The 12,737-nt window shown below is 37.6% G+C and overlaps 1 protein-coding gene across 1 annotated transcript in view; it reads left to right on the plus strand.

Annotated features, from left to right (window-relative positions):
* The window catches only part of SLC16A10 (solute carrier family 16 member 10), a 132,573-nt gene that overhangs the window by 79,335 nt on the left and 40,501 nt on the right, over positions 1-12,737 (plus strand). The window contains exon 2 of the mRNA XM_004461216.3: positions 8,544-8,688. Within this exon, the coding sequence (XP_004461273.1) occupies positions 8,544-8,688 (145 nt within the window). The remainder of the gene's footprint in view (positions 1-8,543; positions 8,689-12,737) is intronic.

Below are 12,737 nucleotides of genomic sequence, written 5' to 3' on the forward strand. Positions count from 1 at the left end.
GACAAGTGCAGCTGCTGTGCCTGAAGTTGGAGATTCCTGTTCCCAATTGTAAATAGAGCAATGTGTACAAATCTGGATTTTATTTTTTTCATGCAGCCATGATGCATTTACCACATTCCTTTTTCTATGAGATATGTGAATTACAAAAAATCATTGACTTTAGAAAAAAAAAAGAAAAGAGGCAAAGGTCTGCCATGGGAGAGAGGAAGTACATAGAAATGAGTGTAGAGCAAAGGGATATCTGAAAGGGGGTCTAATTAGGATTTTTTTTATTGCCCAGAATTCAAAATTATACCAGAGATTCATATGAGAAAATATTATTTAAGTGAAGAACAGTTGTTTGCTCTCTATTTCAGATAATCTTTTTCAATATCAAGAATTTAGCAAAAGACATTTTCTGAACGAAGTTTCCAACTATTGACCATTAATTGTGTTATTGCATAGTTTGAGCAATTACAGTAATAACAGGATTATATGTATATTAGTTTATAGTACCTCATTTCTCAAAAGATTTGAGGTGATTTTCACAAGCTTAAACCATTACACAAATAAAAAGATAAGATAGGAATAGAAAATAAGAAATCAAGAACCTTTGAAAATAGGATATGGTATGTGGGTAAACCAGGGAGAAAATAGTTCCTAACATAGACCGTAAGGAACTATATAATTGTTGTAATTCATAACAAATTTGACTCTAAACTTCCTAGTGACCAAAGTGAAATAGGAGGCATGGTGGATGTGGTTAAAGAGGAGAAAATTCGCCTGTTCCTCAAGGAAGCACCAAATAATGAATGAATGTTGGCATTGTCCCTGTAATAGATGTAATAGTAGATTTCATCAGGCAGTTTCTCGCAGTGCCTTTCAATGAAAGCTGAGGCTCTAACATCAAGAGACAACTCTGAAAGCAGTTCTCCCAGAGGCCAGGATGATACGCACTGCGTTCACAGGTTCTGGGTCTGTCCTAATCTAAGGGTGAACACCCTGGAGAGTCGATTGCACACTTTCCCCATCTTCAAATACCTTTGTTCTCCACTGGACTGTTGATAAGAGCTGTACAGGAGTTTTAGGACCTGTATTGGGGGTATTTTGTTTTTTAATTACTCTGAATTTATCTCCTTTAGAAACCACACTAGCAGATTGTAAGGTTGGCATCTTCTAAAGGCAGTTGAGAAGCTAATCAAGATTCACATTTAGTGATATGTCTAGCACACTGCCTTATGGAAGTGGGCTGGGAGATTTTATATTCTACTTTGGTTTTATATTCTACTAAGGTTAGAAAATGTTTCATTACTCTTAGTATAATTTTAATAAATGGAGAGAGGAGTTTTGCATGAGAGGTCTGAACTATGAATCTAAAGTAGGAGTACCCCCCATACAACACTAAAAATCAAAACCCAAAAACAATCCCCCAAACGCTATTGTATTTTGAACTGCTGTGAATTTCTGCCACGTGTGAAGATGAACCCTGGAGGCGGATGTGGGTTTGATGCATTTTGACTTTTTTTAAACCTCAGATTTTGTTACTTGACATATTTTAGGAGTTCCAGAAATCTCTGTCACTGTTACAGTTGTATTACTTTAGTTCAGTGCTTCCCAAGTGATGTGAATGGTTATAGGTGAGCAGAGATGTCCAGCCCGCCAGCCCTCCTTTGACTCCTCAGCCCTCCTCTTAGCTCCTTAGCCCTCTCCTCAGTCCTCCCTTCAGCCCTTTCCCTTAGCTCTTAGTAGTCCTCCCCTTAGCTTTCCCCTTAGCCCCTTAGCTCTCCCTTTTTAGACCCCTCAGTCCTCCTCTCAATCCTCCTCTCAGTCCTCCTCTCAGTCTGTTGCCATTGCCTCCAGCCATGAGCAGCCTATACTTAAACTCAGTGGATTTGTACAAATGTTATTATTTTCTGTGTAAGCTATGACCTGAAAATTATCGGGAAGCAAAACTTTAGTTCACTCTAGATTTAAATGTCACATTTCAGTATCATTTTGAAGTTATTAATTTATAGAATATTGATATTATGAAAAAAAAAAGGAATAATATGGTTATTTGAAGCAGTGATTTCTTCTGAAAATGTAAGTTCATTTACATCACCCTGAACAGAAATTCTGTACCAATTAAGCATTAACACCCCATTCCCTACTCCTTACCCCAGCCCCTTTGAAAACATTCTGAATCAAAGTGCTGTTCTAGTTTCTGGCTCTATGAATTTACTTTTCTAATCATTTCATATCAGTAAGATCATAATGTTTGTCCTTATTTCACTCAACATGATGTTTACAGCGTTCATCCATGGTTGTCTCATGTCATGGAAATTCACTCCTGTGACTGAATAATCTACCATGGTTGGTTGGCCCAGTTCACGTGTGGATTGACACTTGGGTTGCTTCCATCTTTTGACAGTTGTGAATAATGCCTCTGTGAATATTGGTTCATTCTCTCTGTCTACTGGTTTCAGTTTTATTGGGTATATACCTTTACATGGGATTGCTGGGTCATATACTAATTCTGTACTTAACTTTCTGAGAAACTTCCAAACTGTCTTCCATGGCGGCCAAACCATTCTGCATTCCCTTAAACGATGAATGAGTGTTCCCATTTCTCCAAATCCTCTCTAACATTTATTTTCCTTCTTTTTAAAATTTCCATTTTATTTTTTCCAGACACCTATTTTCCTTCAATCTTTAAAGACTCAGCTCCTTGCATGGGCTTTGGCAGAGGTTATGAGGCAGAACCTACAGGTGCAAATCAGTGTTTGGTCTTTCTGGGCTTCACGAAATGCTCCCTGACTACCTTGCTGTGAACGGCACAGCTCATGCAGTAGTGTAATTTCACACACAGCTTAGGAAGCAAATGGGCGTGGAAAGCCCTTGCTTTGGAAATGTCCCTCATGGCAGTGGCCTCTACAGTGCTTAGACTAGGAACTTCTTAATGGCTTCAGCCTTGGGCATGCAGCAGGCACAGTTCCTACCGTGAAAGGGTGCACGTGGCTACAGCCCTTTTTGGCACCACCTTGTTCTTTCTTTTCTTTGGCATCTTGAAAGTAAGCTACTGAGAGAACTTTTAAATAGTTTTAATTCTAGTGGGTGTGAAAGGGTGTCTCACTGTGGGGTTTTTTTGGTTGCTGTTTTGTTTTTAGAAGATGCTGGGGACTGAACCACAGACCTTATACATGGAAAGCAGGCGCTCAACCACTAAACTACACCTGCACCACTCATTATGGTTTTGATTTGCTTTTCCCTAATAGCTAATGATGTTGAACATCTTTTCATGTATTTTTTTTTTCTTTTTTTGAGGTACCAGATCTGGGATTTGAACCCAGGACCTCATGTGGGAAGCCGGCACTCAACTACTGAACCACATAATCTCTCCTGAGTTGGTTTTTTCATTTGTCTGCTTTTTTGTTTTTAGGAGGCAGTGGGAACCGAAGCTGGGACCTCCCAAATGGAAAGCAGGTGCTCAACTGCTTGAGTCACATCCACTCCCCTTCATATACTTTTTAGCCATTTGTTTATCTTTTTTGGAGAAAGGTCTATTCGAGCCCGTTTTTTAATTGTGTTTTTGTCTTTTTATTGTTGAATTGTGAGATTTCTTTGTATATTCTGGATATTAAACCCTTATCAGATATATGGTTTTCAAATATTTTCTCCTATTGAGTAGGTTATTGTTTCAATTTCATGATAACTCCTGTGATACAGAAAAGTTTTTAAGTTTGATGAGATCCCATTTATCTATTTTTTGTTGTTATTGCTTGTGCTTTGGGTGTAAATTCTAAGAAACCATTGCCTAACACAAGATCCTGAAGATGCTTCCCTGTATTGTCTTCTAGGTGTTTATAGGCCTAGTTCTTATATTTAGGTCTTTGATCCCTTTTGAGTTAATTTTTGTATATGGTCTGAGATAGCAGTCTACCTTCATTCTTTTGCATATAGATATCCAGTTCTACCAGTACCATTTATTGAAGAGAATATTTTTTTCCCAGTAAGTAGACTTGGAAGCCTTGTCAAAAATCAATTGGCTATAAGACAAGAACCACATTTGGAACAAGATTGGGACAAGATCCCATTCGGGGTCAAGGAAAAGTCCTGGATACCCTCAAAAGACCTCGCCATTGGCCCCCTGAGAACTGAGAGGTGGGGCAACCAATCAGAACAGCAAACAGTTGGAAGGCCCTCCCCAACATTAAACAGGGGAAGGAGTAAAACTCTTAAAAGGATAACCTGGGGCTCCCATGTGCACATCTTCTTCTGCAGCATGCTCACGATCCATGCTTCTACCGTGTACTTTTCTCATGCTCTTGTTTACTAATAAACTCTTTACTCCCTTAACTAAAAGTAAAAAATAAAAAATCTATTTGCCATAGATATGAGGGTCTATTTCTGAATTTTTAATTAAATTCCATTGGCTAATATATTTATTTTTATGCCAGTACCATGCTGTTTTGACCACTGTAGCTTTGTGATAAGCTTTAAAGTCAGAAAATGTGAGTTCCTCCAACTTTGTTCTTCTTTTTATGATGATGTTGGCTATTTGGGGCTCCTTACACTTCCAACTAAAGATGTTAATTGACTTTTCCATTTCTGCAAAGTAGGCTGCTGGAATTTTGATTGAGATTGCATTGAATCTATAAGTCATTTTGGGCAGAATTGAAATCTTGATAATATTTGGCTTTCCAATTCATAAGCTTCCATTTATTAAAAAATTTTTTTAAAAATTTCTTTTAGCAAAGTTTTGTAGTTTTCTGTGTATAAGTCCTTTATATCCTTGGTTAAGTTTATTCCTAGATATTTGATTCTTTTAGGTGATACTATAAATGGAATGTTTTCCTTGATTTCCTCTGCAGATTATTCATTACTAGTATTACTAATGTATAGAACCACTAATGATTTTTGCATGTCAATCTTGTCACCCACCACTTTGCTGAATTTGTTTATTAGCTCTAGTAGCTTTCTTGTAAAATTTTTTGGGACTTTCTTATATAGAATCATGTCATCTGCAAATAGTGAAAATTTTACTTCTTCCTTTCCAATTTGGATGTCTTTTATTTCTTTTTCTTGACTAACAGCTCTGGCTAGAACTTCCTGTACAATGTTGAATAACAGTGATGACAGTGGGCATCCTTGTCTTGTTCTAGATCTTAGAGGGAAAGCTTTCAATCTTTCACCATTGAGTATGATGTTAGCTGTAGGTTTTTCATATACACCCTTTATATAATGCTGAGGAAGTTTCCTTCTATTTCTATTTTTCTAAGTGTTTTTATTTTTTTTTCCAAGAAAGGATGCTAGATTTTGTCATGCCTTTTTTTGTGTGTCCATTGAGATGAACATATGTTTTTTCCCCTTTGTTTTGTTAATGTGTATTACATTAATTGATTTTCTTATATTGAACCACCTTGCATACCTGGGATAAAACCTATTTGATTGTGGTGTATAATTCTTTTAATGTGCTCTTGTATTTGATTTGCAAGTATTTTGTTGAGGATTTTTGCATCTATATTCATATATATTATATTCATTTGCATCTATATTCATGGGTCTGTAATTTTCTTTTCTTTTTGTATCTTTATCTGGCTTTTATATTAGTGTGATTTTGGCCTCATAGAATGAATTAGAGAGTTGTCCCTGCTTGTATTAGTCAGCCAAAAAAGAATGCTGATGCAAAGTAACAGAAATCTCTTGACTTTTATAAAGGGTATTTACTTGGGATAAAAGCTTACAGTTACAAGGCCCTGAAGAATCCAACTCAAGGTATCATAAGAGGTATTTTCTCACCAAAGTTTGTTGCCACGCGTTGGAGCAAGATGGTTACCGATCTCTGCAGGGATTTAACCTTCCTCTTCCTCTTAAGGCTCCATGGGCCCAGCTTCTTCCAATCTCAGCTGGAGGCTGGATTTCCAGGTCTTCTTAGCTGCTCAGGGCTCTGGTCTCTCAGCTGCACACTGTCAGGCTAACGGCTCAGCTCTCTTCCCAGGGTTGTAGGATCAAAGTTCTTTCCTCTGCCATGTCTGTGGGGGCTCTCTTTCTTGTGCCTTCTTCTGTGTCTTCTTGAGTGAGTGCCGGTTAATATCAGCCCAAGGGGGCAGGGACTCAACCCTGAGCCATGCCCTCCTGACATGGTCGAATCAAAAGTAGTAAACCTGAAACCTTTGAATTTAATACAATCAAAGGGTATCACATCCAGAGGAACAGATCAGTTCACAAACATAATCAGTATCTTTTTTTGGAATTCATAAATAACATTAAACTGCTACACTCCTGTTCTATTTTTTGCAAGAGTTTTAGCAAGATTGGTATTAATTCTTCTTGAAATGTTCATTAAAAATCACTTGTGAAGCCATTGGGTCCTGACTTTTCATTTTGGGGGGGAGGGCGGTTTGATGACTGATTTCTTTACTTGTAATTGGTCTATTGAAAACATCTATTCCTTCTAGATCAAGAGTACGTTGTTCATGTGTTTCTATGAATTTGTCCATTTCATATATATTGTCTAATTTGTTGGTATACAGTTGTTCATAGTATCTTCTTATTATCTTTTTTATTTTTTCAGGATCAGTAGAAATGCCCTCTCCCCACACCCCATTTCTGATTTTTTTCTGTGTCTTCTCTTTTTCTTTGTCAGTTTAGCTAAGGGCTTCTCAATTTTATTGATTTTAAAAGAACCAACTTTGGTTTTGTCAATGCTTTGTTTTTACTTTGCTAAAGGCTGCCAATGAAATATACTGGAAATAGGTAGGCTTTTACAATGGGAATTTATTAGTTTAAAAGATTCCCGTTCTGAGGCTGTGAAAATGTCCACGTCAAGACATTAAGCGCAGCTCTCTCCCCGAAGGTTGACCGCTGGCGATCCTGATTCCTGCCAGCTGCCACGTGGCAAGGCACAGTGATGGCTCTCCAGTCTCTCCTTTCTCCTCCAGATCTCGTTGCTCCATTAGTGGCTTTTTTCTCTCCCAGATTCATCAATAATAGAGGCTTCTCTCTGTCACTGCCACTTTTTTATCTGTGCCTTTTTAGTCCTCTGTTTATAAAGGACTCCAGTAAAAGGATTAATACCCACCCTGGGTCCCACGGTCTAATCAAAGGCCCTTAACTTAATCTATTCCAAACGGCCCATCCACAGTGGGTTTACAGGCACAGGAATGGGCTCGCTTTAAGAACAGGATTTTCTGGGGCCCACAGAAAATTCAAACCAGCATACTCTGTATTTTTTATTTTCAATTTCATTTATTTCTGCTCTTTTTTGTTTATTCTGTTTGCTCTCAGTTTAGTTTGCTATTCTTTTTCTAATTCCTTTGGGTGTGCAGCTTAAGTCTTTGATTTTAGTTCTTTCTTCTTTTTTAAATGTACCCACTTAGGATTGTAAATTTCCCTTTCAGCATTGCCTTCACTCTTGTCTTCTCATTTTCATTCATCTTAATATATTTACCAATTTCCCCAGTAATTTCTTCTTTGACCCCCTGATTGTTTAGGGGTATGTTATTTAACTTCCATGTATTTGTGGATGTTCCAGTTCTCTGCCTGTTAATGATTTCCAGCTGCATTCCATTATGGTCAGAGAAGATGCTCTGTGTAATTTCAGTCCTTTTAAATTTATTGAGACTTGTTTTGTGAGCCAACATGCAGTATATCCTGGACAATGATGTGCACTTAAGAAGTGACATTTTTGAGATACGAAAACTGTACGGTGACTTGCCCAAGGACATTTTGCAATTGTAGAGCTGAGGGATTTGGACCCAGGTCTGCTGTTCTATATCCACAAGCACTTAGGCCCTTTTAGTTTAGTATATCGACATTTTAGAGGAATTTGCATACTTGATATCCTATGAAGTAATTCATTTTCTTAGCACACACAAAAAAATCTTTTTGGGGGGGTGCTGGGAGTTGGGTTTGGTTTTTATAGAATCATAATAGGAAATTATGACTTCTGATTTTGCAGTTTTTTTGAAAAATAACAGGCTTACAGAAGAAATGAATAAAACATATGTATAGTTCTAGAAATAATTATAAAGTGAATTATTATGACTGATCCAGTTAACAGTCTACTAATGTATGACTCTTCTTTAACTACATTACTAAGCCTGGACCTTACACAAATTACCAGTTTTAATGTCTGGGTCCAAACGATTATAGTTCCCTTCCTCCCTGCAAGAGTTAACCACTCTGACTTCTGTGGTAATTTCTTTGGAATTTCTATTCCTAAACATATCTCTTTGTTATTATTTTTTAAGTGAATTTCTTTCATTGATTAGAAGTTGTATAAAATTGTAATTTTCAGGGTAGAGATTAATAAAGTTAGGATCATAGGGAAATGTTTGATTTATTTGAGTACAAACTTTCAAGAATTCAATTAAACACGTAATTGCTATACTAATGACAAAAGTACTAAACAATGCTTTTGAGCTCAGATTTGTTACTAATTTATTTTCACTTGCCCCAATTTATCAGCGTGGGTAATACCTTTTTAACATTTTTGTAAGACGTGTATTTTATCAGATAGAATAAGTAAATACAAATATGACTTGCTACATCAATATGTCCTTCTTTTCCTTTCTCTTTTACAGCGTGGGTAGGTTCTCTCTCCATGGGGATGATTTTCTTTTGCTGTCCAATAGTCAGTGTCTTCACAGACATTTTTGGTTGTCGGAAGACAGCTGTTGTGGGGGCTGCTGTTGGATTCATTGGACTCTTGTCCAGTTCTTTTGTAAGGTAAGGATGTGGTTTCTTTGTGTTGCTTTTTAAAGTTAGATACCTTAAAATTGTTCCTTTCAGAGTCTTTGCTGTTTACCAGGAAACACCTTCCCCCACACACCTTCCTCCACACTTAAGTGAGCTTCATTACCTATTTTCTTGCACCTACCTTAGACATTTTATTTGAATTCTAAACAACTATATTTATCTCTTGGCAGAAATTAGATATTCCATCTTTAAATCACCTTTATGGTTTTTTTCCTTCTAAAGTTGTTTTTTAAAGGAAAAAAGATAGTTTTATTTAGGTAATTCTGTTGAGATCACTTACCATATTTTTAGTTCTTTCTTGCAGTAATTCAACACTTATGATGATTGCCTTGTCATATGTCTTCTTTGATCTGGACACCTCCAGTACCTATTGTCAGTACCTATGGCCTTACCACTTGCTCAGTGTTAATACTCCAAAGTGGGGAGAAGACTAAGAAGTAGAAAACCTATATAATTAATTACCTAATTTGGTAGGCTTGGACACACATATAGAAACCATTTACAGCAAGTAGTGCTTTTCAAACTTTTGACCATTATGAAATATATTTTATGCTGCAACTCAGTACACACACACACACACACACTGCTAATTGAAACAAAATTTCTTGAAACCAGATTTACCTTACTACATGTAATATTCTCCCATTTTCTAGTCAATTCCTATTCAGTTAACCTCCTGAGCAAAAGAATGTTTCGGTTTAATACATGTGACTGTCCAGTTTTCTAACTGAAAACATTATAATACTGTATAGAAATTGATGTTCATGATGGTACTCTTTTGTCAGTATTATTTTTATAGTACTATTGAGGAAGGCTGAGAAATATATAATAGATTTTTTATTTTCCCCTCAAGAAAGTTAAATAAAAAGAAGTTGGTATTTTAAGAATTCAGCTGTGGGAAACGGATGTGACTCAACCAGTTGGGCTCCTGTCCAGATGCCCAGGGCCTCCTGGTGAGGAGTGCCGGCCGACTCGGAGAGCTGGTACGGCAAGATGGTACGGCAAGATGACGCAACAAGAGACACAGAGGAGAGAAAATAAGAGATGTAGCAGAATAGGGAACTCCAGAAGGCCCACTCCAGAAGGCCCCAGGCAACTGGAGTTGCCTAATGAGAATACAAGCAGACACAGAAAGAGCACACAGCAAATTGACATAGAGAGCAGACAATGGTGGGGGAGGGGGGAAAAAGAAAGAAAGAAATCTTAAAAAAAAATAGAATGCGGTTGCAACTGTATGGGAAAGCTGTACAGAACGAGTGAACCAATATTTTATATTTTGTTTTGTATTATATTCTTATTATGTGAGGTGGATGTCATATTTCACTAATCAGAGGGCAGAACCACATTTTTAAAAAATTTTTTCACTAAATGCCTGGTACATAGTTGCTGCTTAATATGTGTTGAATGAAGTGTGTAGACTCAGTAAAGGGTGAGCAGATTGAGGGGAGGTTAATCTGGGAAAACCTGGAAGTGACTCTTGAGCCTGGTTTGAAGGTGATCTAGCTATGCACTGAGGACTCAGGGCATTTCAGAGAAGACTGCCATCATACCTTAAGTTTATCAGATTCTGGAGTTCCTTGTTGTTACTTCAACAAATTACTAGACAAGCATTATTCTCTGAAATTTAATTATTAACTAACTTTATCTTAGTTTCTAATAAATAGTTTGCGTTTACTACTGATAAAGGGCCTTTGAATTGGACTTTTCAAAAGAAAAAAATAACTTTCCTAGTTTTCTTTTACTCCTTACCTTAATTGTTTCAAAGAGTATAATAATATGATTGTTTACCCTCATAAGAGATTATAAACCAGCGCTTAGGTTAAACTGTAAAATTCTTAATCCTTTATTATTCTTTTGAGGTAAACAAACTGGCTTCATTAATGGAAACACTTAATTTAGTATTTCTACAATTGGAATATGATTTCTTGTTATCTTGCACAACACCAAGAATTGTACAATACAGGACGAAGGTTGATCTATGGCCCTTAGGCCAGCAAATATGAGGCACAACTGCTGCTCTGTGCAAATGTTCCTGAAGTAACCTTGAGGAGAAAATATCAAATGCAGCTTTTCTTTTTAATAGATTGCTTATTAGGGGCTTGGAAAAAATCCAGTAAAATAATGATGTTTAATAATTAAACTTTCACTTTTAAAAAAGTTTTATTGAAACTAGGCTTTTTGTTTGTTTATTTTTAACTTATTTTTTTGTGAGGTATCGGGCCCAGGGATTAAACCTAGGACCTTGTGTGTGGGTACCCAGCACTCGACCGTTTGTTTTAATCACTGTCAGTTTTAAGGGGAAAAAAAGGAGAAATAAAATCACCATCATTTTTCACATCCTGAAGTATTTTTTCATATATCATCTTTTTTTAGTAGTAGTATCTTTTTAAAAGATACATAGATCACACAAAATGTTACAGTAAAAAATGTAAGAGAAAAAATAAATGAAAAATGAAAAAAAAAAATATAAGAGGATCCCATATACCCCCACTCCCCACCCCGCCCCAATCCTCCCACATCAGTAACCTCTTTCATCAATGTGGCACATTCATTGCATTTGATGAATAAATTTTGGAGTACTGCTAAACAGCATGGATTATAATTTACATTGTAGTTTACACTCTCTCCCAGTCCATTCAGTGGGTTATAGCAGGATAAGCAATGTCCTGCATTGGTCCCTGCAATATCATTCAGGACAACTCCAAGTCCTGAAAATGCCTCCATATCACACATCTTCTTCCCTCTTCCCTCTTCTGCCCTCAGCCATGGCTACTGTCTCCACATCAATGATACAGTTTTTCCATTGCTAGAGTCACAATAATTCTCTAGTAGAATACCAGGAAGTCCACTCTAATCCATATTTTATTCCTACATCCTGCAAACCCTGGGATGACAATGTCTGCTCCACCTCTAAATCAAAAGCAGGTTTAGATCCCACATGACTGATGGATGGGATTCTCCTGCTTGCATTGGTAGACTCTCTCAGTTCCCTGGTGTGGTGTTTGACAATCCTTACCTCCCTAATAGCTGACATGGGTAACTCCAACGAACTGGAGAATAGGTGTTGCAACTCTGCTGAGTCCCAGCGCCCAGCTGGCAAGTGGACAATCCAGAGATTCAAGTCTCTAAGCATACACAACCCCAGCACCAACCACAGCTTCAGTAAAAATGACAGAAGAGGCATGTGTAGAAAGGTCACATCTGAGTTCAACTCCACCACACTCAGGAGCACAAATTCCAAAGTAGGACCCACTGGCAAGGCACTGAACTCCAGAGCCATCTGTCATGACCATCTGGGTGTCCCTGTAGACTTCAGGAGCACCAGTACCTGGGGTTGTATCTATTTGACTGTTTCTGAGATCCTGCTGAGGCATGCATAAGCATGACCCCTCTGATAACCTCCTGACTCGTTTTGAAGTCTCTTAACCATATAAACTCACTTTTCTTTACCATTTTCCCTTTTATTCAAGGTCTTTTTCTAGTTGCAATACCAGCTGGTGCTTGGTAGTAATCCTTAGGTACCAGGTAGGCTCATCCTCAGGAATCATGTCCCACGCTGGGGGGAAGGTAATGCATTTGCATGCTGGGTTTGGTTTAGAGAATGGCCACATTTGAGCAACATGGAGGCTCTCAGGAGGTAACTTTTAGGCACCCTGCAGCTCTAGGCCTAATTGAAATCTCAAGCATACTGGCTTATAAGCATAGTCATCAGTATCAAGGGCCCATCATTGGACCATCCTTCTTCACTGGTCTTTGCCCTTGCACTTGGGGGATTGTTGCTGCTCCAGTGGGGAATGCAACAGAGTTTCTTGGAATGGGAACTCAGCTCTCCTTCAGTTGTTGTGTGAAACTCTTCCCACTATGTCAATAACCAACAACATCTGAACATATCTATATACCCTATATGCGTGCCCTGGAGAACCCCTTCCCACCCAAGTTGAAACATTTTTATTATCCATGCAGAATAAATTAAAATATTTTTACTGCTACATTCTTGGTTTATTAAGTTTTCCTGTCTG

Source organism: Dasypus novemcinctus, chromosome 11 (genome assembly GCF_030445035.2).
Source record: "Dasypus novemcinctus isolate mDasNov1 chromosome 11, mDasNov1.1.hap2, whole genome shotgun sequence".
In the NCBI taxonomy this organism is placed as follows: domain Eukaryota; kingdom Metazoa; phylum Chordata; class Mammalia; order Cingulata; family Dasypodidae; genus Dasypus; species Dasypus novemcinctus.